Source organism: Falco punctatus, assembly GCF_963210335.1.
Source record: "Falco punctatus genome assembly, chromosome: 5".
Taxonomy (NCBI): Eukaryota; Metazoa; Chordata; class Aves; order Falconiformes; family Falconidae; genus Falco; species Falco punctatus.
Window position 1 is genome coordinate 80,772,421 of NC_137584.1, and position 21,123 is coordinate 80,793,543.

The 21,123-nt window shown below is 48.3% G+C and overlaps 1 protein-coding gene across 2 annotated transcripts in view; it reads right to left on the reverse strand.

The window, feature by feature from the left end:
* Positions 1-17,593: 17,593 nt before the first annotated feature.
* The window catches only part of RHOU (ras homolog family member U), a 32,443-nt gene continuing 28,913 nt past the window's right edge, over positions 17,594-21,123 (reverse strand). For both annotated transcript variants that reach the window (XM_080388898.1, XM_080388899.1), the window contains one exon: positions 17,594-20,643. In XM_080388898.1, coding sequence (XP_080245024.1) covers positions 20,188-20,643 — 456 coding nt within the window. In that variant the 3' untranslated portion in view covers positions 17,594-20,187. The remainder of the gene's footprint in view (positions 20,644-21,123) is intronic.

Below are 21,123 nucleotides of genomic sequence, written 5' to 3' on the forward strand. Positions count from 1 at the left end.
GAATATCTTCCAGCCATTGCTCTGTGCCGAGCCAGGCACCCTAAAGTTGCACTGCACTGCATTGCAGGTCTTGCAGTGAAACTGAGGACAAGCGGGCTTCACCAGGCATGGAAGTTTGGCTGCAGGAAATCCTTCAGCCTCACAGCTCATTAATGCCTTTCCAAAATGGAGCTGCATCTGCCGGGTCTCTCTCTGCCTCTGTGTTTGCCTGACAGTCAACCCAGACAAGCAGAGGCTGTGCTGCCTCCAGTTCAGGAGCCTTTCAAGCCCCAGCTACGTCAAGCAGCCTGACCTGGCCTGACTTCAAAGCTGTCCCGGCTTTGAGCAGGGGTTGGTCTAAAGACTCCTGAGATGCCCCTCCCAACCAGAATGATCCTGCAATCCCATGATCCCAGCCCAGAGATACCCTTCTTGACTTCTTGAAGGGCTCTATCCATCTCTGTCCAAGCAACAACGAGAAGGCTTTGTACTCTGAGCATTTTCTGCCTCAGCATCAGAAACTGAAGGTGTGACTGTATCAAAGACATTGTTTTTCCTCCCCTCACTTTCCCACAGGCAAGCAGTATTGATCTCTCCATCCTGGAAAGGAAACTAAGGCATACTCAGGTGGCATAAGATGTCTCTCATTGGGGAAGTAAAAAAAGTCAGTTAGTGGATGATTGCAAGGCTCACGATGACTGTCTACCTTGATCAGTACTGTAGGCAGCCTCTGCCATATCTTAATTGAAATCGAACAGAGATTCCTGTTCAGGACACATTCACACGGTGACTGCAAACCCTGGTGCACACCCCACTTGTCCTCAGAACTGCTGATCACCTCAGCAATCTCCCTGCAGCCCTGCACAAGCAATGTTTTTAAATGTTTCTTGCAGTTCTTTGACCCTCATGTCTTCCTGAAGCTGTACCTGTATCTGGCTGTGCGCCATGCTGTGCAGGTAGTCTGAAAGCCTCCGTCTTCCAGCATACGCGGCCCAACCTGCAGGACGAGGCCTTGGGAGCTATAGCTCTGATCCCAGTACTGCCATTGCCTTGCTTTGTGTGAGCTGACTTACACCAGGCCCTCTCTGCCCTGCCCTCTGTAGAAGGTGGAAACCAGCAGCGACCAGCAGCGATGTGAGGATGGGAATGTGTGCCCTGAGCTGGAAGGTGCAAGAGAAGAGCACTCGGTGCATTGCAACAACCCCACCTCCTTACCCCCTCCTCCTGAGAGGACAGACCCAGCATTACTAAACCTCCTGCCTAGTTACGTTCCCTCCATCCCCCTGCATTCCAGTTGCACCCTGTCGCATTTTTTCCACTTCAGTCGCGTACCTGCTCCAAAGGCAGCCCCAGCCAGCCGTTCCACCACGCCGTCATCTTCCGATGACCTGCACTTCACGCAGAACTCCTGCTAGCCTTTTCTTTTCTTTCCACTAGGCACTCTTGCAGAAACTTTGGGGAATACTTAGCACTTAGCTGCCTAGACATCCTGGCCCTCCTGCCTCCGGGAGCTCCACAGCAGGTGCCCAGCAGATAAGCTGGGGCTGTGCTGCAGCTGCCAGCACTGCCCTGTGAGCTCAGCCTCCAGCGCTTCACCCCAATGGAGAGACAGAGATAAAGACTTCCACCACCCTCTAATTAATGTAGGGGAAGTTCTTCAGGAGCCTTAGAAGCCCTGTCTTCAGTGGTTTCCATGAAATTTAAGAACTTATTCACTTAGCTCTTTGTAAAATGGGGCTTGGGTACTCTTGGGAAATTGGCCTGCGGTCGCTTCCCAGACTTTGCAGTAGCTTCATCTGAAATGTCTTTACACGTGAGTGACATCTACATGTGAGCCAGACACCCTGGGCTCAGTTAATAGAGATAAACAGGCATTTACAGGAAACAATTCATCTTCTCCTATGGTAGATACCTAAAATAACCCACAGCAATCACAAAACAATTGCTTCCCTCTATAAACTATAAATTTAATCTGGAAAAGCAGCTCAGCCCTCGACACGCGTTGGAGGATTTGGTTGCCTGGTGCTTTTTGAGCTGCCCTACCTTATCAAACATTCGCGCGAGCAGGCAGGTATATACATATATGCACAGCAACCTGCAGGAGACAAATGCCCTTCCCACACGCCACCTGGAATCCAGGTGAAGGATCCTGGATTCACTATCCTGTTACCAAGAAGATGAGTATTGCTACTTTTGGGGTAGCTGGAATAATTTCCCTCCATTGCACCCCCTCATTTATGTCCTGTAACATAAATGGTCCATGCTGGAATAGTTGAAAATCAATAATTTGGCCCACAGCGCTACACAACAAAGCAATGATTAATAAAATAATAACTGAATTTGTTAGAAAGAAAGCAAATCGACTGAGTTACGTGGCATCATGGCAACTGCCAGCGCAACGTGTGGGGGTATCATGCCGGTTCTGCAGATAGCCACCCCAACCAGGAAGTGTGTGCAAGATGTCAGCTACAAGTATTACATCATCAGGAAAAAATCTCAATGGCTGATAATCGCCTGAGGGGAATGTCAGTGTTCCCAGCTTGGTGCAGAGAGAAGCCTTATAGGAATTAACTCTTTCCTAGGGGATTCACAACGCTAGATTTTACCAGTACTTCTTCCACCCTGTTTGTCTAAAATGAATCCTTATTCTCTTACTTTCCGTTTTTCTCTCTCACTCAAGTCATAAACAATGTGACTTTACAGTGACAGCTGTCTGTCACATCGGCTGCGTGACGGAGCATGTTTTCTCTTCCACCTCACTAGCAGATTTCTGGTTGGACACTGGATGTCCACCACACATGCCATTCCTGTAGAAGGCGATAAATGTTATCAGTTAAACACACCCCAGGCAGCCTCCCCGTTGCCTGGGGAGCAGCCTGTCGTCCTACATGAAGAAATACCCTCTGTGCATTGCCAAAATGACCCATCCTGTGGTAATACCCAAGGCGGTGTGAACATGGGTCTGTTTTACCTGAAATACGTTCTGGGAGATGCAATGATGAAATGGGTTTTTACCAACTCATCGACGACACACTATGGCTGGTTACTGCTGAGATTCAGGAACCAGTGCTGCAGGGATCGATGCCCTGCACAGCCCCATGCCTGGGCAGGGCAGATCCTTCCCAGCGACGAAATCCCCCCTTGTCTGAAGGAGAGGGAAGTGGTAGTGCCTTCCCCCGAGTTTCCACAGGCTCCAGGCAACCTCCAGTCTCATAAAAATGTCCTTTCCAGTCAAGGGGACAATGGATATTATATATTTCCTTCTCCTCCTTGACATTTTGTACATAGAGACGCTGTCCTCAGCCCTCAGCTGGTGCCAAGGCATCTCAGCTGTTCTTCACGCTGGATTGCTGTGGTTTGTGCCTGGAAACTGGAGTTCAAACAATTCCTGCTATTAATGATCTTGTTGAAAGTTCACCTTTGTGCCCTGGGCCAGGCTCACTGGGCAGCAGGAGGTCTCCTATAACCTCTTCCCTCCCACCTGCATTTTCTCAGTTGTTTTGCATCCCTCTTGTTCTCAGTCAGGTAGAACAGCAATTCCTAAGTACCTTGTTTCAGTTCACTCTTTTTTTCCTGATGCAGAACTATGCCGCTGCACCTCTCAGGCTCTCCAAGCCAACTTTGCATGGGCAGCACAGTCCACCTCCCCACTCCCATACACTACTGACTCTCTTTTTAAATTATCTTAAACCTTCAGACTATGTCCAGAAACTCACAGCTTCCCAGTTACTCAGTCTGGCACTGGCACGTTTTTTGCCCTTATACTCACACCGAGAGGCCCCCTAAACTTGTGCTTACTTCTTCTAGAGGTCTTCCTCACTTTTGTCCTCTTCATGACACCCTTCCCCTCCCCCCAGCTCCTGAAGACACTCTCTCCCTATTGCCCTGCATTTCTTTCCTGTGCGCTCAAATACTATTCCTCTCCTCAGCCCATACATGCCTCCCCCCTCTCAGCTCCTCAGCTGTTATCTCCTCCCAAGCTGTGCCATGCTGCAGCCACCGAGCAGAGGCTGGGGTGGTTGATTTCTCTTCCCTGCTCACTGCCACCGAGGCCAGACCTCACAGACACCTGGACACTGCGGGCCATCAGTCCTGACACAGGGGACGGGTCCCCTCAGCATCTCAGCACCCCCCTGCAACACCTTGCCTTCTTCCTTCCTTCCTTCCTTCCTTCTTTCTTTCATTCTTTTCTCTCTGTTTCCTTCCTTCCTTATTTCCATTTTTCCTTCCCTCCTTCCTTTCTTCTTTCTTTCCTTCTGTCTTGTTTCTCTTTCTTTTTCCTTTCCTTCCTTCCTTCCCTCCTTCCTTCCTTCTTTTTCTTTTTCTTCTTTCTTTCTTTCTTTCTTTCTTTCTTTCTTTCTTCCTTTCTTCCTTTCTTTCTTTTCTTCCTTTCTCCTTTCTCCCTTCCTTCCTTCTTTCTGTCCTTCCTTCCTTCATTCATTCATTCTTTCCTTCCTTTCTTCCTTCTCTCCTTCCTGCTCTCTTTCTTTTGTTTCTTTCTTTCTTTTTCTTCCTTTCCTTCCTTCCTTCTTTCCTTCTTTCTCTCAAATTCAATTCTTCTATTCTCCAGAGGAACTAAAGCCCCCCCCAGCACAAAGTACATACAGTGCTGCCCCTGGACATCTCAATTCAGAAAGCTTTGAGCTCCCATTGTTTGCAGTTCACAGAGTTCACCTGCATTTTAGTCTCCTCATCTATTAAAGAAAACAAAGTGGAAAGAAGAGAGAAGGAGAAATATGGCTGTAAAAGCAGCAGTTGGTCAGAGAGCCCGCACGTCCCTGGTACCAGTTGTGGTCCAATCAATCAGTCTCAAACAGCTCACTGGAGAATAACTGACCAACTTACCCAAATTTATTTTCTTTAATAACAGAATCCTCCTGTGACCCTGCGGTTACTGCTGACACAAAGCAATGCCCGCTTGAGCCCGATAGCTGTTCCCTTGCTCCCTTGTTTTCTTCTGCCATCGTCCCCTTGTTTTCTGCAGACAGCAGCTTTAAATCACTGCCGGCCACTTCTGCCTGCGAGGGCCGGGAGAGACTTTCCTGCACAGGTCACTCACTTGTGACTTGGGTATGTTTGCCCATGCATGCTCAGGGAGATGGTAGCTTTTTCCGTTTTCTCCTTGCTCAGTAAAATAAAGGCGAACATGCCTGGGGATGCCTGCTGACTGTTTGGGTGCTTGGCCCTGCAAGGGCTCTGAACGCTGTTCAGGTGATGCAGGGGCTGGACCATCCCACAGATACTTGGCTGCAAAGACAAAAGCGCTGTAAAACCTCCACACTCACACTCTGGCTGAGCAGCACTGCTAGCCAGGAGGCTCGTGTGCCCCAAGCAGCCAGTCATCCAAGTTAAACAAAGGAAAATGGAAACTTCAGGATTACAGGGCAGGTCTGCATTGTGGGCAGGGTCTCAGAGCACAACATCCTATGTAACACTTCTATTGCAAACTGTGATCCTTCTTTGGAGGGTGTTCAAAATCCTTGTGAGAAAGGTGGAAGCATGTTTTCTGGGAATTCTGGAAGAGAAATCCTGCTCAGCCCCCCAGGATGAACTATAAGGTCGGTTTTTGGAAGGTAAATGAAAGTTCTTTAAAGGGTAAATTAAGGTTTCTCAAAGCTGACATAAAACCCACATTGCTCTTAGTGGTAAAAAAAAGGTCTGTTGGATGGGAGGAATAAAAAAACTTAGAGACTGAAACCTGCCTTTTTCAAAGAAAGGCAGGTTGTTCTCCGTGTTTTATAAACTCAGAGGAGATGCTCCTACAGGCTTTATCCCAGGTTTGAACCCTGCAGTGCAACCTCAGCACACGAGTCCAGGTGCTGCGTTACCTTCTTGCAAAGACCTGGTCACCCTGGAGGAGTCTTCTACTGCTAGCTGGAAGGCTCAAGGCACTCTAAGAAAGCAGCACCCACCAGCTTTCCCTCGGGGAATCCCAGGTGCTGGGTGCAGGGCATGCCCACTGCCTCAGCCATCACCCTGGCAGGGCACAGCTCCTGTCCCAGAGCCCTCCCTGCCCCCATGCCACCCTCTGCTCTGAGCCACCCTGCGATGGCCACACGCCGTGGGAAGACCTCGTCCCCGGGGCAGGATTGTGGCAAGCTCCTGCCTGCCTGGGCACCCTGGGAAAGGGCAGGGCTCCCTGTGCAATGCTACTAGGACGTATGGCTTCCCCCAGCTCCTGCCTCCCTGCCAAATGCAGGTTTTCCCTGTGGAACCCAAAGCCTGTGTTATCACCAACCATACAGGTGGTCTCAGCAGGACGAGTTAGGGCAGGGGCTGCCGTGGCCGTGGTGCTGCCTGTTGCTGAAAGGGAAATTTCACATGTTGCTCACACACCTGGTCTTTCTGCTTGACAGCACTTCAAGGTTATACCTCAGATTCATCTTCGACTTAAGCTCCCACCTCTGAGAACAGATCTGCTGCCCAAGGATGGAGAGAGAGCATTTCACCCACCGAAGGAAAGAGAGGTTTTTGACACTTGACTTGTTTCATCTGGTGAGGGGGAAGGTCTGGGTTACATTTTCTGAGCATGTAGGTATAAACCAAATCTCCTGTTACAGTCCATTGGAAGAAGGATTTGACCCTGCTGAGACAGTAGGACCAAAATGCGGGTCAGCTTGGATGCTTCGCTTCAGTCAGGGGTTTTAAATCCTTCCCCTTTAAAAAGCTGCATTTTTGCTAAAGCTCACCGACTAATTACAAGAGGAAATATCTGCCCTACGCCTGTACTGGAGAGCAGATTCTGGGAAAGGAAAATCCACTCCAAAACTGTAGCGATAGCCCCACAAGGCAAAGTTTCAGCCCAAACCCAAACCCTTGCACGGTCCAGGCGAGGAGGTGCTTCCCCTGGGAGGGGAAGCCAGGGCTGAGCCCCTGCCCTGCCAAGGTTAAGCAAGACCAGAAGTGAGGAGGCAGAGCCGAAGAGCTGGAGTGCAGGGAGGGGAGGTCACTGGGGGTGCTGGGGAAGCCTGTAGTGAGGAAGCACGTGTAACCCACAGGTATTTCAGGTATTTCCAGGTGAGGCAATGCAGTCATCTTCTGTGCTGCGTGGGCAGGGTGTGTGCTGCAGAAAGCCCCGGGGGGGTCCTGGGTCACACGGTGCTGCAGGGACTGGGTGTAGCTGGGGCGGCACTGGGAGCAGGGAGCTCGGGAATTCATCCCTGTCCCCTGTGTAGTGTAGTCGTAATGCAGGGATCCAGGCAGTTTAGACTGGGCACATCCTGCTGACAGCTAAATATCCACAGTCCCTCCTGGGTTGGGCAGGACGGGGGTGTTTTTGCAGGACACGTGAGCGGGCAGGGCTGCAGGCGTTTTGCTCTCCTGGCAGGGCTGCTGCTGCCCACCCAGCGCTCTGCGAGTGGAGACCCATGGATCTGTCCATGGGGATGTCCTGTCATCCTGTGACACATGGAACAATGAATGGGCTTCAGGCTAAAAAGTTGTCACAGTCTGTGGACATATGTGTTTTTCCCAGTCGTTATCGTGTTTGCACCTGGATGCAAGCCAAAATGTATAAACCTTCCTGGGGACGTTAATTGGCTTCTAATTGCCTCTCCCTCAATATGGCAAGGGCCGCAGAGCTGATGCTGTTTGGCTTTTCATAGGTTTGCTCAGTACCCTAATCCTATGTGAAAACTATCTGGCACAAGTTCTGCAAGTCAGAATGGCAAAAGTATAATTAATTCCCTGTGAGAAGTGAAAACAGCCAATTTTCCACAGCGTCAGCTTGAACATCAACAAGTCATGGAAGTAATATGCAAAAAGCAGGCAACATTTGCACACAGACAGCAGATACACCAATTTTTTATGGGGCAGCAGTGCTTTATATGCTGCTGCATAAAAACGTCAATACAAACCTGAAGTGCTCTTCATTCCCTTTATGTATGCAGCTGAAAGTCTGGAACAGTCTATAAAGACAGCCTCCTTTTCTGATCGGTAAGTATCTCAACACAAGGAGTTTGTTGAGAATGTATGCTCACGTGACATTTTTTCTAGACACTACCATTTTGCAGACAGCTCCCCCCCAGATATTTCAGCGTGGAATGGTAATTATTTTTCCCTAACCAGGAGTAGGGATTTAAAAGTAAAACATTTCTGAAGCCCATGGCCATCCCTTCCACTACCTGAGGCTTTCTCTCCCTATAGCAGACTCCATGCTCATGTGCTGTCTTCCTTCCCACTTCATGGTCGCTCCCACCTTGCTGGTCAAGGTCTGGGCCCCTGGACCATTAGAAATTCATCTGCACAAAGTGCACCTGACTTAACAAACTTCAATAGCTCTAATAGAGGTCTTCATTCCTTTTTGATCCCCTCAAAACACATAGCAGTCATCACAGTCTGGCTGGCCTGGAGACCTGCTGGCATATCTGGAAGCCAGCTACAATGGTCCCTGTGGGCTAATCCTTGACCCTCCGACCGCTGGTTGCTCTGCATGGCTGATAACTTGATTTGGAGAGGACGGGTCTCCAAAGGAAAACCCGAGCTGTTGACACGCCGAGGAAGCCACGCTGCATTGCTTCTCGTAATGAGTGGTGTTGAAAAGCACCTCTCAAGTCTCCATCCCACTGTTTTGCTACAGGTGATTTGCAAAGCAAAGAGGAAAAGCAAGTTATGCTCAGATAGCGTCAAATACAACTTATTAACCGGGCCCTGGTGAGTATCCGGAACAGATGTTACAGATATACGTCTCACCTCTCCGAAACCCTCTTGACACTTCCTGCTACATTCTGGGCCAGCGGTGAAATTAAATATTAGCACTGAAGTCACAAAAGCCAGCATGTGCAAACAGTAAACTGAGATGTCCTATCTTTTTTTTTTTCTTTTTTCTTTTTTACCACTATACTTAGAATAATGACTAGGTAGCACAGGTGTAGGGTATATGTTGGCAAATGTGAATTCTTGGGTGCAACTACCCCACTACGTATTACAGTGACAGTGTTGGTGTTCACAGTGTCATTTTCTTTGACACTGCAAACCAACAATTTAAAATTAAAAGATCTAATAAAGAGGCTGTGTATGCACTATTTTCTTCTCCCCTACCTGCATATGGCCTTATTAGTGGGAATAACAGAGGGAGAAACCCATCTTCTCCCTTGCACCCCTTTTTACTTTACACTTTGCACATCCCAGAAGCTTCCTCACCGTCACAGGGACCGCTTCTTATGCCTCTCCTTGCTGAACAATTCTTAGCGAAAGGCCACGATAGCTCTTTGTGTATGTAAAATGTAGCAGAAATATTAAACCCAAGATCAAAGGCAGTTCTGTTCCTCAGATATTTTCCCTGACCCTTTAAACTGGCTAGGTGCAGAATGAATAATAAGGACCAGACTCTGCCATCAATTACTTGGAGTTAAATCTAGAGTGGGCTGTTGTAAATCAGCTGTCTTTGGAGTAACTGGGAGCAGATTTGGGACCTGAGTTGCAGGCCAAAGAACCAGAGCACAAAGGGAAAATCCCACCTCTCCCCCTCTTCGTTTCACCTAAACTCTCTGGCTCTCCACATAAGCAGCCCCATCTGCCTCCTGAGACAAGCACACAGCTAAGCCGTCCCAGGCTACCCAGCCAGAGCGATCCCGCCTTCAAGCAAAGCCAAAAGGATCACAGATAAATGAGGGTTTCTATTTAACTAATGTGGCAACATGCAGCCCCAAAGGACCAAACAACACCTAATTTTTATCAGCAGCTATAAAAAGTGGAGGGGAAAGGCTTGAACTGCTGGGGTGCAAAGCTTACTGGAGGAGAAATAAAACCAAAAGACTCAAGTGTTGAGTAAAAGGTGTTTGGAAGAACATTTACACAGCCAATTCTCTCTCTTTCTCTACCCATTTCATGACGTTTCTCCCCCTCACACAGGCCTAATGCTTTAATCTAACTAAATATTTGCAAATTGGCTCAAGACAATAGAGGAGAATAAGCAAAGTGATGCAAGTCATGATATACTTCTCATTACAGTGATAGCGTTTCACAAGATTAAAGGGGATTTCTTAGGCAATGGAGACAAATCCAGCACCAGCTTTATTGAGCAAAAGTCGCAGATGCTTCACCCGTTAACATGTGGTAGCGCAAAGCAGATTATCTCCTTTTCCAAATGAGCACCATCAGTGCTGCTATTCCATTTATTACGCATTTTCCCACTCAAGTGTTCGCTTTGGAAAGGCAACGTGGGCTGATTGTGGGGACCTGGGAAAGCCAATGGAAGAGCCTTTGAAGCAGAAGTCGCAGCCTGATTGCAGCACCTGGGGAAATTATGGGCAACATCGCTTTTGGGAGTAACTCTGCAAACCAGGATGAGAAAAGGAGAAGGAGGAGGGGGAAAGCAACACCAAGCCCTTCCATCACAGGGATTTTACAGGCCACGTGTCCTGAGAACCTCCACTCTGGTCCACCCACTGAGACAAAGCTATTTGTAAACACCAGATTGTGCTATCTTTTTGCCACCTTGATTGCTAATTAATCAGAAACAGAAGTGCCTGGGTGAGAACTACAAAGTGTCAGGGGAGAAAGAATGGGAATTTGTTCAGCGACTGCTGTTCTCGCTGTGGAAACACCCCTCCGAAACCAACAGACTGGGCTATGAAGCAAATGGGGGCTTGCGTTAAACCTGGGCCCTAGAATCTAGCATGCCCCAGCCCCAAACATCTTTTTTCCTGTTTATGACAGAAATGACAACTGTCAGGGCTGTGAAGGGCCCCAGCAGCCCCAGGGCACTGCTCGGCTGCAGCCTTGACTCTGCCCGCTGCCACATCCATTCCTCTCGCTGCGCCCCTCTCTCCTCTGCGGTCTTCTGCGCCCAAAGTGTAGATCAAAATTTCAAGCCTCATAAATGTTTAGACTCTCAGCTGCGCAGCAGTGTGACACAAAGGACCCATAAGGAAGCTGCTGTGGCATGTCGATTCCCTTTGAACTGTCGCAGATCGATGAGGATCTGGGGCTGCTTCCTGGTCGGCCAGCCCTGGTTCACGCCAGAAAGCTTGAACCAGCCAACACAGCCTCCAGTCAGAACAACCTGGTCCCAATTAGGACTGATCTGTGCCACTTTAAAGGGGTTTAGTGACTGCTTTAGCTGACCCTTCAGATGAAGAACTCCAAAAATCTGGACTGGATCCCAAAGAGTAACGGTGCTTATCGAGGCTTCCTTCTATCATCAGGCTTGCCAAGTGCCTCCTGTCCATTTCTCTTCATTATTTTGATGCTGCTGTCCCCAAAAGCATTGAATGTCACAGTTGCTTCTCTGGATTCACAGGGGTAAAATACGCGACCATCTCTGCAGGCTGCACCTTGCATCCTGACAGCAAGCTCCCAATGTGACAAGTGGGAGTTTCACCTCTTTAAAAATCAGGTTGGAGTCCAGCCTGCTCGCTTCTTTTGCATTTTCCTGGTAAAGGTAGCAGTTATAATAATGTCATACTCCATTTTTTTCTAACCTGGAGTAACAGTGTACCAAGCATCCCTGTTGCCTGAAGTCAAGCAACAGCAGATATACATTGCTGAAAGCCCAGGATCACAATCTCCCAGAAAATTAGGAATATTTTAAAATGACTAGGCCAAATCTGCTCTCTGTGATCCCACTACAAACATTACATGTGCACAAGTGCCTTTCACAACCAAATTTATTATGGGAACGTTTTCAATGTCACCTTGATAAAATTTACCGAGTTTCCATTCTAACTGCATAGATGACACATTCTGCACAAAATACTTGCCCAGTGAGTCAAAATCAGTTTTAAGTTATGCTTTAAAGAAGGACATGGAGACCCCTTTCTCAAAGTACTTTGGCAGGAGAATATTATTTTGGTTGTTGCTCTGCCTCCCACCTAAGGCACCTCAAGGATTTGTGCCCTCCTAAGAGCAAAACACAACTGAGGATTTATGCAATCAGACCTGGAATAAAATGATAAAGGTACTTGCTTTCCACTGGGTCAGTGATCAGCAAACCTGTTGAACAATAAGGTTGGCGTACTGCAGCCTTATGGTACTCCAGTCCAATAGGAATTTTCATTATCCATGTCCTCTAGATGGAGGGGATGATGAAGAAAGCAATAGCTTGACTTTTCATACTTGGTAAAATCACAGATCCATAGAAAAATTTGGATCAGAGGAACCGCTGGGCAGTTTCTCCTTCCCAGAGCAGTACTGCTCTCACAAAAAAAGACAGTTTCCCTTATGTTCACATGGAGGCTAGATGCTACAATAAAGAGTAACATAATGGACCATGTGGACAATACAGTCTGCTGGGAAAGTGCCAGTCTGCCTTTTCTGAAGGGAAATCCTTCTGGAATGCTGCTGCTGTTATAAGGGGTGAAGGCAAGCTTAGGAATAGCGGGGGTCCCAGGGACACAATATGGCTGGATTTCCAGAAAGCTTTTTACAATAGTCAAGACCAAAGCTTGTTGAAACACTGCCAATAAAATGCTGGGCATTACCAGGAAGGGTGCTGAAGAACAAAACATGGGGCTTAGACTTTGCCCGTGGCTCTGCTCTCTGTTCTTCAGGAGCGGGATGGTGAGGTCAGCAGAGACCCAGAGGGGCAGCAACTGAAATGATCAAGTGGATAGAGTGACTGTCCTATGAGGAGATACTAAAAAAAACTGGGATTCTTCAGCTGGGGCAGAAAAAAGCAAGTATGAGGGTGGTTTACAAACCAGAGAAGGCAGTAGAACAAGTCACACCACTGTTTAGCTGGTCATCTGGCCACCTATTTACCTGTAAACTGCTCTTTGCCACGTCCTACAATGCTGGAGCTAGGAAGCATGTGATGGAATGAACGGGAACTCAGTTTAAAAGAAAGAAAAACAAATACTTCTTTACGCAGTGGGTGTGGGACCTCTGGGGCTGGTGCATGCATCGGTGAGGGAGAAGGCAAATTCATGAATAAGAGCTCCATGCAGATACTGAAAAGACCAGGCAGGGATGTACCCACCAATGCCAGCCTTGTACAACTACAGGCCGGAGTCAGATGCTAGAAAACTGATTAATTTAAACTTTAAACACCCGAGGTTTCACATTACTTTGCATTTTTCTGCTTGAATCCCTGCGTATCTTCTCGGGTGTCAGCAGCCCAGGTTTTGACATCCTTCTGGGTTGCCCAGCCTAGACAAACATACGTGCTGCCGAAACTGTTTCCAGGAACACCTTCCTCTCCTTGCAATCTCTTATCTCCCAGAGGAGATTGTCAGAGGGTACTTCAAAGCCCTTTGAAAATGGCCAGGGCTCTGCCTGTAGCCCAGCAGAAGCCAACAGCGGCCGCGCCGGCAGGCGTTCAGTGCCGCCTTATCAGCACCGCAACAAGGAGCAGCAGGAGAGCCTTCACCCCCTTGCTATCGCCACCCCATCTTCTGTCTTGGCTCCGCGATATGCTGGCCGTCTTCCCTCCGGATTCACCCAGCTTGGTTGTGGTAGATTACAAAAATGAGGGGAAAGAAAAAGGAGTGGTTTTTTCTCAGCCCTGAGGAACGGGGAAGCCCGAAGCCTGCTGAGCTTGTAATTAAAATGTGGAAAGGCCATGACAGAGCTCAAAAGATGGAAGAATGGGACACAGGGAGCAGAAAAATGCTGAGCACCAGGCTTTGGGCAATGCGCCGTTTTGAATTAAAAATAAATGAGAAAATTGCCTATAGAGAGGGGAACGCGGGGGGAAAGGCAGCTGTGGAAAAAGAGGATGACTGGGGGTGGGGGGGCTATTGTTCGAGCGCTGTCCTCACCTCAGATAAATCTTGTTTGGCATTCCTCCACTGAGAGACCACGAGGTGCAGCGAGGCAGAGGAAAGCGGTGCAGCTGTTCCACGTGTTATCACCCCCGCTGAACCACGGAAGACCAAGCGCCTGCCAGGACAAAAGACAGGACTCCGCGCATGCAGTTCTCACTCCATCAGCAACTTGAAAATGGAAACGCAAAACATAAAAGCCACATTTCCGCCTGGAACTTGTTTTCTGCCGCTGTTAACAAGTAGCATCACCACAGGGGCCGGCATTAGGGACACAGGTGAGGTGGCCACAGAGGGCCCATGGCACACACACAGCCAGGGATGTCCCACCGTGACAGGGAAAGTAGCAGCTGTCTGAACAAGGGCCCTGCTTTATCCTATGTCTTATTTATCCCATCCATATTAACTCCATTAGGCCACTGCTGCTAAAATTACTATCCCAGAGAAGGATTTTAAAGAGATGTTTGGAGTTAACCAAATCAATTGTGGACCAGGAGTCAGAAAAATCAGCCAGGTACACAGGGAGATGGGTGATGACAACACACTTTTTAGAAAGGGTGAGCAAAATAATTTGCAAGAGGTGTTGGGTTGGGATTGCATAAGCCAAGTGATTAAGCCTGTCCTCTGATGAACGATAACCAAAGGACTCCTACACGACTGTGAGGCAGACACCGAAACTAGCTCCCTTGGGTAATGAATGGTTATGCACAGAAACGGCAGGCTAAAATATACAGGGGGCTTGAAGGAGGTGGGCTGGACCCAGGGGACCATCAAGATGAGCAAGACTTTGAGCAGCAGTAGAGGATCAATATTCGCCCCTCCCAGTGAAGTGGGGGGGAAAAGCCATGTAGAGGCAATGTCATTGCAAACACACCTGCAACTCCAGAAGCTTAACAGGGATCCCTGCTTGAGCCTTTGTCAGGCTAGATAAAGCTTTACAGGTCTGCAACTCTGCTGACCTTGGTGAAATGATCCCTCTTTTGCTTCCAAATAATAAGATCAGGATCCAACATAAATGTAAAGACCTAAAGAGCAACAGACACCTGGGGACACTCTTGCACCCACCACTAGCGTCTGAATCGGTGTCTGCTGCAGGTCTCCTCGCTCTGTGCCGAAGAGCTGGAGGATCTCCTCAGGAGGTTGCTGCAGTCCCCTGCAGATCAGCAGGGCTGCTCCTCAGGCTTCCACTAGACACATTTCCCTTGCCGAATTAAAAAAACAACTGGCCTGAATTAAAAAAGCTGGGGCTTTATGCTTTTTTTCGTACACATCAGATTTATCCATCCCATTAAAAGACTGGGAGGGGAAATAAATCAGTAACGCTGAAGAATACTCCACATCAAATGGTAAAATTCATTGAATTACACAACTGCCTGTTCCCCAGGTTATACCGTAGAGGACTGCACTGAATGGGTAACGAACAACTCTCATCACATTACGTCTTACCACTGGCTGCCAGCAATGTGGGAAGCTCCAGTTTCAGAAGGTCCTACTGGATCTTGGGGCCCCGCTCTTGGCCTGAAACCCATCCTGCTTTCAAAAACATCACATACATTAGGACAGTAGTGCTGGTTGATGCCAAAAGTCCACATCATCCCACGTCCTGCCCCTAGCCAGCACAGATGCTTGGGGAGAGAGTACAAGAACGGAGCAAACGCAGTGATATTTCCCTATAGTGTGCAGTGATCCTTCCCCCAGCTTCCAGCTATCTGCAGCTTTGACTCCCTAAAGGGTGTATTTTGGTGTTTAACAGCCCTCCTTGGGACTGTTCTTTTCCCCACAGCTTTCTCTGACTTTTCATCTGCTTATGCCCAAAGCAGGTAAAAGGAGTTTCTATCACTCCCCATTGCCCAAGAGTCCCTTTGCCAGTTTTTCTGAGACTTATTATGTCTCACTCTTTCCTGACGAGTTGGTTTTCCCGTCTCCCCACCTTGCCATATGCCAGGGCAACACTGAAGGCAAGAGCTGACAGAGGTCTCTTCTGCACAAACCTCCGGGCACGTCGATTACCTACTAGAGCTCAGAAAGGTTGCTCAATTGTAAGGGCACTCGCATGCTTCAGTAAGGTTCAGTGTTTAAGCATAATACATATGACAATATTAGGTCAGCTGCATGTGGTCGTGCAAAAGGGCCATCTCCTGCAGCAGCCTCGCCCTTTCTGTGGTCAGTAACTGATGTCTAGCAAGAAAATAAAAAGCAAAGTAAGAGTGTGGTGAAGTTTCCTTAGAGACACCCTTTCTCAAAACTGCTGCGTCTGTCAATGTCTCAGCTCCAGTCAACCCTCAGAGGTACGTCCAATGCACAAAATACAGGGGGATAAATGGTAAAGTTCAATGAAATAAAGAAAAAAGATCAATTTTTCCCAGAGCACTTTAATTTGATATGAAAGAAAACAAAATCCTCTCTTGGGAACTCCCATCCATCACAAAGCAGCAGTGATTTCAGCATTCCTGGAAAACCTTATGTACAGCAGAGCTTACTTCAGGACGCTCTTATCAGCCTCAGCTGCCAGCCCATCCAGTGTCTGAAGCAGGGCAGCCGAAGGAGCCTTTTGATCATAGCAGCGCACACATCCACAAAGTTACCCTGGCATAAAGATGACCTGGACGGTCTTAGCCCTCTCCAGATGTCGGGATGTGTAGGACAGCAGCCCGCCTCAGTAGAGAAGCAACACCCCACAAGTAGCAGAAGGACTTTTTTGCCGGGATTTGGCAATGGCAGACTCTGGGCTCTCACCTAGTGCAGCCCCTTTTCCTGCAAAGTCGGTGGGCGAAGGTGGGGTGACTCGGTCTCGAGCGAGTGCACCCAGAGCTCCCGCTGCCCAGTGCACAGACCCAGTGGAAGCGATTTTTCAAAGGCATCAGCGATGGCCATGCTGATTCACCCCAGCACTGCCCAGAACGGAGCCCGCGGGCAGCTCGGGCACATGGGCAATGTTGCCGTGCCACAGGCACGACTAGGGGAACAAGCCTCCCCACAGTCCCCAGTGTGTTGGTTAACAAAGCAGAAGAGAAGCCAAGATCTTGCTTCAGTGAGGAATCGACCAAGGGGGAAAAGGAACAGACATCAGTCTCCTTCCTCTGCTTCGTGCAGGCAGCATGCATTTCAATGGTTCAAAATGCATTGGCCGTATGACTTGGGAGACAGGTGGCACAGTATGCCAGCCCAGTGTGCCTGCTCCTCTCGCCTCCCAGAAAAACAAATGCAATGGTGACAGCTTACAAACCTTGGTCCAGAGCAAAGCTCCTTCTCTGGAGCGGTTTCATAGCAGGACCACTGGCTCTGCAGGGATGCCCAGGCATCTCGATGCTGCTCCCCACTCAGCGCCACTCCCTCAGGGCTACCATCATGGCACCAAAGGGCAGAAGGCCCCCGTGCCATGGCCACCCACGGGCTGCCCTGGGCACAAACAACTTCAAGCCTCGCACGCCTGGGCCCTAGCATGAGGGACAGGATCCAGAGAGCGGGTGACAAGACCCTTGGTGCCAAGAGGGAAACATTCCAAAAATGTCCTCTGGCTCCCCAGGGCATGTGTGGCACAACGTGTGGCAGGCAAAACGCCACCAGTCTCTGTGTCCCCCCGGCTGTCCCCTGCCAGGCTGTGCTTCTCTGCTGCTCGCCCCGCTTTTGGGGGCCAGGCACAACCAGCCTGCCCACACCTTGCAGGGCCACGGCAAGAGGCTGACGTGCTGCCAGGGAGGCAGAACCCCCCCATCGCACCTTTCCCATCCATGGGCATGGGGCAGCGCAGAGTAAAGTCTGTATTTTTTAACCCAAGGTCTTCTGCTGGGGCACGGGGAGCGCAGCCCTGGGCTGGCGGTGCGGCTGTCTCCTCCATGCTGGGTATCAGCACGGTGCACGGCCAAGGACTGCCCTCCAGCCTCCCCGAGCAGGCAGCAGAGGCAGACGCATACACAGGTCAGAATTTATTTCCAAATACCTCATTTATATCATTCTCACATGAAATATTTCTTTCGGAATATAGCCTACACTTAGAAAACAGAAGAGAGGTTGTTGGTGTTTTTTTTTTATAAGGCACATCAGATTATAGACTACATAGAGCCATCTCCCCCTCACTTGCACTCGTAAAATACTGGTGATTTTAAAAGTAATATTTCTAAAACCTAGACCCTGTGTAGCCCCGTGTAGAGCAGTATTCGTAAAGTTATTAGACCTCAGTTTACACACACCTAGTAAAGGGCTATAACAAGTTGTATATACATCACATTTTCAGAAACAGTCACAGCTGGCTACATTTAAAAGTAATGCTACCCCAGACTATGAAACAGGCTGCTTATAAAATATAACCTACTGCTTCCCGTACGGCGTGATGCAAAGCAATATGACCTTGCAGAAGAAATTTTGTTATTTTTGCAAATGGAAGCTGCACAGATTCAAGCCTGTCTCCTCCCCAAACCCACATTTTTGATTGACTGAGACCGTTTTACAGAGAAGCAAAGCACCCAGGAGAAATGTGGCTTTATGTTTTTCTCTGAGATGATGGTATGACTGCATATCTGAAATCGTGTCAAAGCATTCGAGAAAGAAATATAAAGGCTCAGATGTTAACTTCACAACCAGTAAACATTAAACCATTACCAACCAGATGCAATCAAGTTAAATGCATCCAGCTTCTGTGCTATGGAAACTGTTTTTCCAGGCTGTTCCAGTGCAGAAGCCAACACATTTTTACTGAATTAGGCCCTAGGTAAAGGTTTCCATCCCATTTTTGAGTTTTCAATGATGGAACATTACCCATTCTGCACTCCTTTCGCTGTAGAGGAGGAAAAAATACTGCTTGTGGAGCCTATGCCAATACAGCCCAGAATCCATTTACATAGTGTCATTTTCTTTTATGGGCCAGGAGGTAAACTGTGGTCAGCTTTATCAACTCAAATGGCTTCCACAGTTCTTTCTATCAGGCATTGATTCATTTCTGATGAAAAAAAGGTTCCGAAATTTCTGTCACTGCAGTTTAGTTTAAGACTACGAAAAAGGTCACTTCAAGGCTATGGCCAAAGGGGCAAAAAATAAAATATAATCCGATCTTGAAATATCTAGAGAAAAAAAAAAAAAAAAAGTAGTCAGGGCCATAAAAAGGCAGACAGACAGACAGCACAAACTAAATATCCTCTGCAGAATAAGTTAAAATACTGATTCTTGCAGAAAGTCATGTTATCCCTCCAGTCTCTGGAATTCGCCAGGCCTGGGACTAGGCTTAGTTTAGTAGGAACCAGATTTAATCAGAGAACAGGTCACACTCAGGTCTGCACTATGTTCATCACTCAGCTACATTTTAGGCACATTTCAGTTTATCTGTTGGACTGATCTGGGGGGAAAAAAATTATCAGGTAATTTTCTGGGGTGGACTCAGCCAATTTCACAACTATGAGCTTGGAGAAGATTTAACCACAAGTGACTGTTGCCTTTAGAAAGGAAACATTAACTCGGTTGAAAACAGCATTGTGAAGAGGACACAGCAGCCTCAGTTTCTAGAGTCCGGTTTGTTATAAATCTTGATCTGCCTGATTTGTTATTTGTTTAGCAGCCTTAAAAGGTAAGGAGGGGCATCCTGAAATTCTTGGCTGTAGACTTAAACCCAGATGTGGTTTATATGGTGCTGCAGGGATATTTGTTACATCTCTGTAAAAAAATTAAAAATTAAAAAAAAAATAAAAATCCTCCAACACAACAGCACGTACATTCCTTTCAGCTGAAACAGATGAACTGTCGTCACGTCTGCAAAAATACAGAGGAAATCGCCACTGCTCGAGGTAGCGAGGTAAAACTCGGTCGTGTTCTCAGGCTTCCACTCGGCTTCCTGGGAAGGGCAGGGGAAGGAGGACAGAAAGGACTTTCACGAAGTCAGGAGGTGACAAACGAGATGTCAGCTCCATAAGGGATTAGGTTCCCTCACCACATGCTGAAGGTATATTAATGACCTTTCCAGCCATGGCATTTGCGTATAGTTTACACCTCTTGCATACCCTTTTTAAAGCGATCCCTAAGAGCAACGGCTTGGGAAGACACAGAGGAGAGAGCAGGAGTGGGTTTTTAAAGCTACAAATGTCAGTTAGGAGGCACAGTGTTATTTTTCCCTTTGATCGTCCATGTTCAGAGCTCTACGTCTCCACCATTGCTCACGTGTTCCTCCTGTGAAGCCCTGGCAACAAAGGCCTCTGGTGTGCCCCTCCCTGTCACATACACCTTGCAACGCAAGAAGCTGAATCCTTTGGACAAATCCTTCCAGCCTCACAGACATGTGGTGCTTTTCTTCCTTAACAAGAGGTTTTAGTCACGGAACTGGATGCCAAACCTGATTTATAGCAATTATTTAACTAAGAATCCTTCCGCCACCCTCGAAAGGGCAACCGAGATATCCAGTAGCAACATATACACATACATACAGATCTACACTATACACTCGGGACGACACAGAATGAGATTTCAGCTAATATAGCCTCTATTTGATTTCCTCAGAGCAGCACTCAGGTCCTTGCAACCCCTATACAAAACAGCAGTATTTTTTCCACCAGGATTTGGAGAGGTTTTTCATCTTATCTGGAGTCCTACACTTGGATTTCTTTGGTTGCTGCTGGGTATCCGAGTACTGAATACCAGCCACGATGGCCGCATCAAAGACCTCCTTGAGGTTTTTCTGAGTCAAAGCAGAGCACTCGATGTAGGACGCAGCTTTTATTTCCTCGGCACAGAGCTTCGCAGCCTCCTCCGAGACCGGCTTTTCTTTGCACTTGTCCAGCTCGATGAGAACTTTGACATCCTCCCGGAGGTCCGACTGCGTCCCAACCAGGATAATGGGAGCCTTGGGGCAGTGGCATCGGATTTCGGGAACCCACTTCTCACTCACGTTCTGGAAGGACGAGGGGCTCACCACGCTGAAGCACAGCAAGAAGATGTCCGTATTGGTGTAGCACAGAGGCCTGAGCTTGTCGAATTCATCCTGCACAGAACGAAACCACGTTAGCACCCCACGGAAGAGCACATCGGCCCTGGAGGACTGGTATGCTCCCAGCTCCAGCCTGCCGCTGACCTTTGGAGAAGCTGAGGATCACCATCTCAAGAAGCACCTCAACACGAGCACCCAAACCACCCAACCAGATGTGTTATGAGCAGAAGTTGCCCATACCCAGCCCGAGGTCTCAGGGCTGCTAGCCAGCGGGCACCCTGCCACTGTCAAGCACACAGGGCAAAGGTGGTGGCTTTCCTCAGTAGCTGATGGTTTTCTGACTAACACCACAGCTTGTTTCGAGTGCCTAAATATTTCCTTCGCTCTTTATACACAGGCCTTCTGCTCTATTTCAGCAAAGGAGCGATGCTGCGGGAAGCAGGTTACGGCACATGAGCAATGAAGCCAAAAATCCAAGTGTGGGAGGGAGAAAGTACTTTCTACAGGTCCACCTCGTCCAGGGGTGAGTCAGTG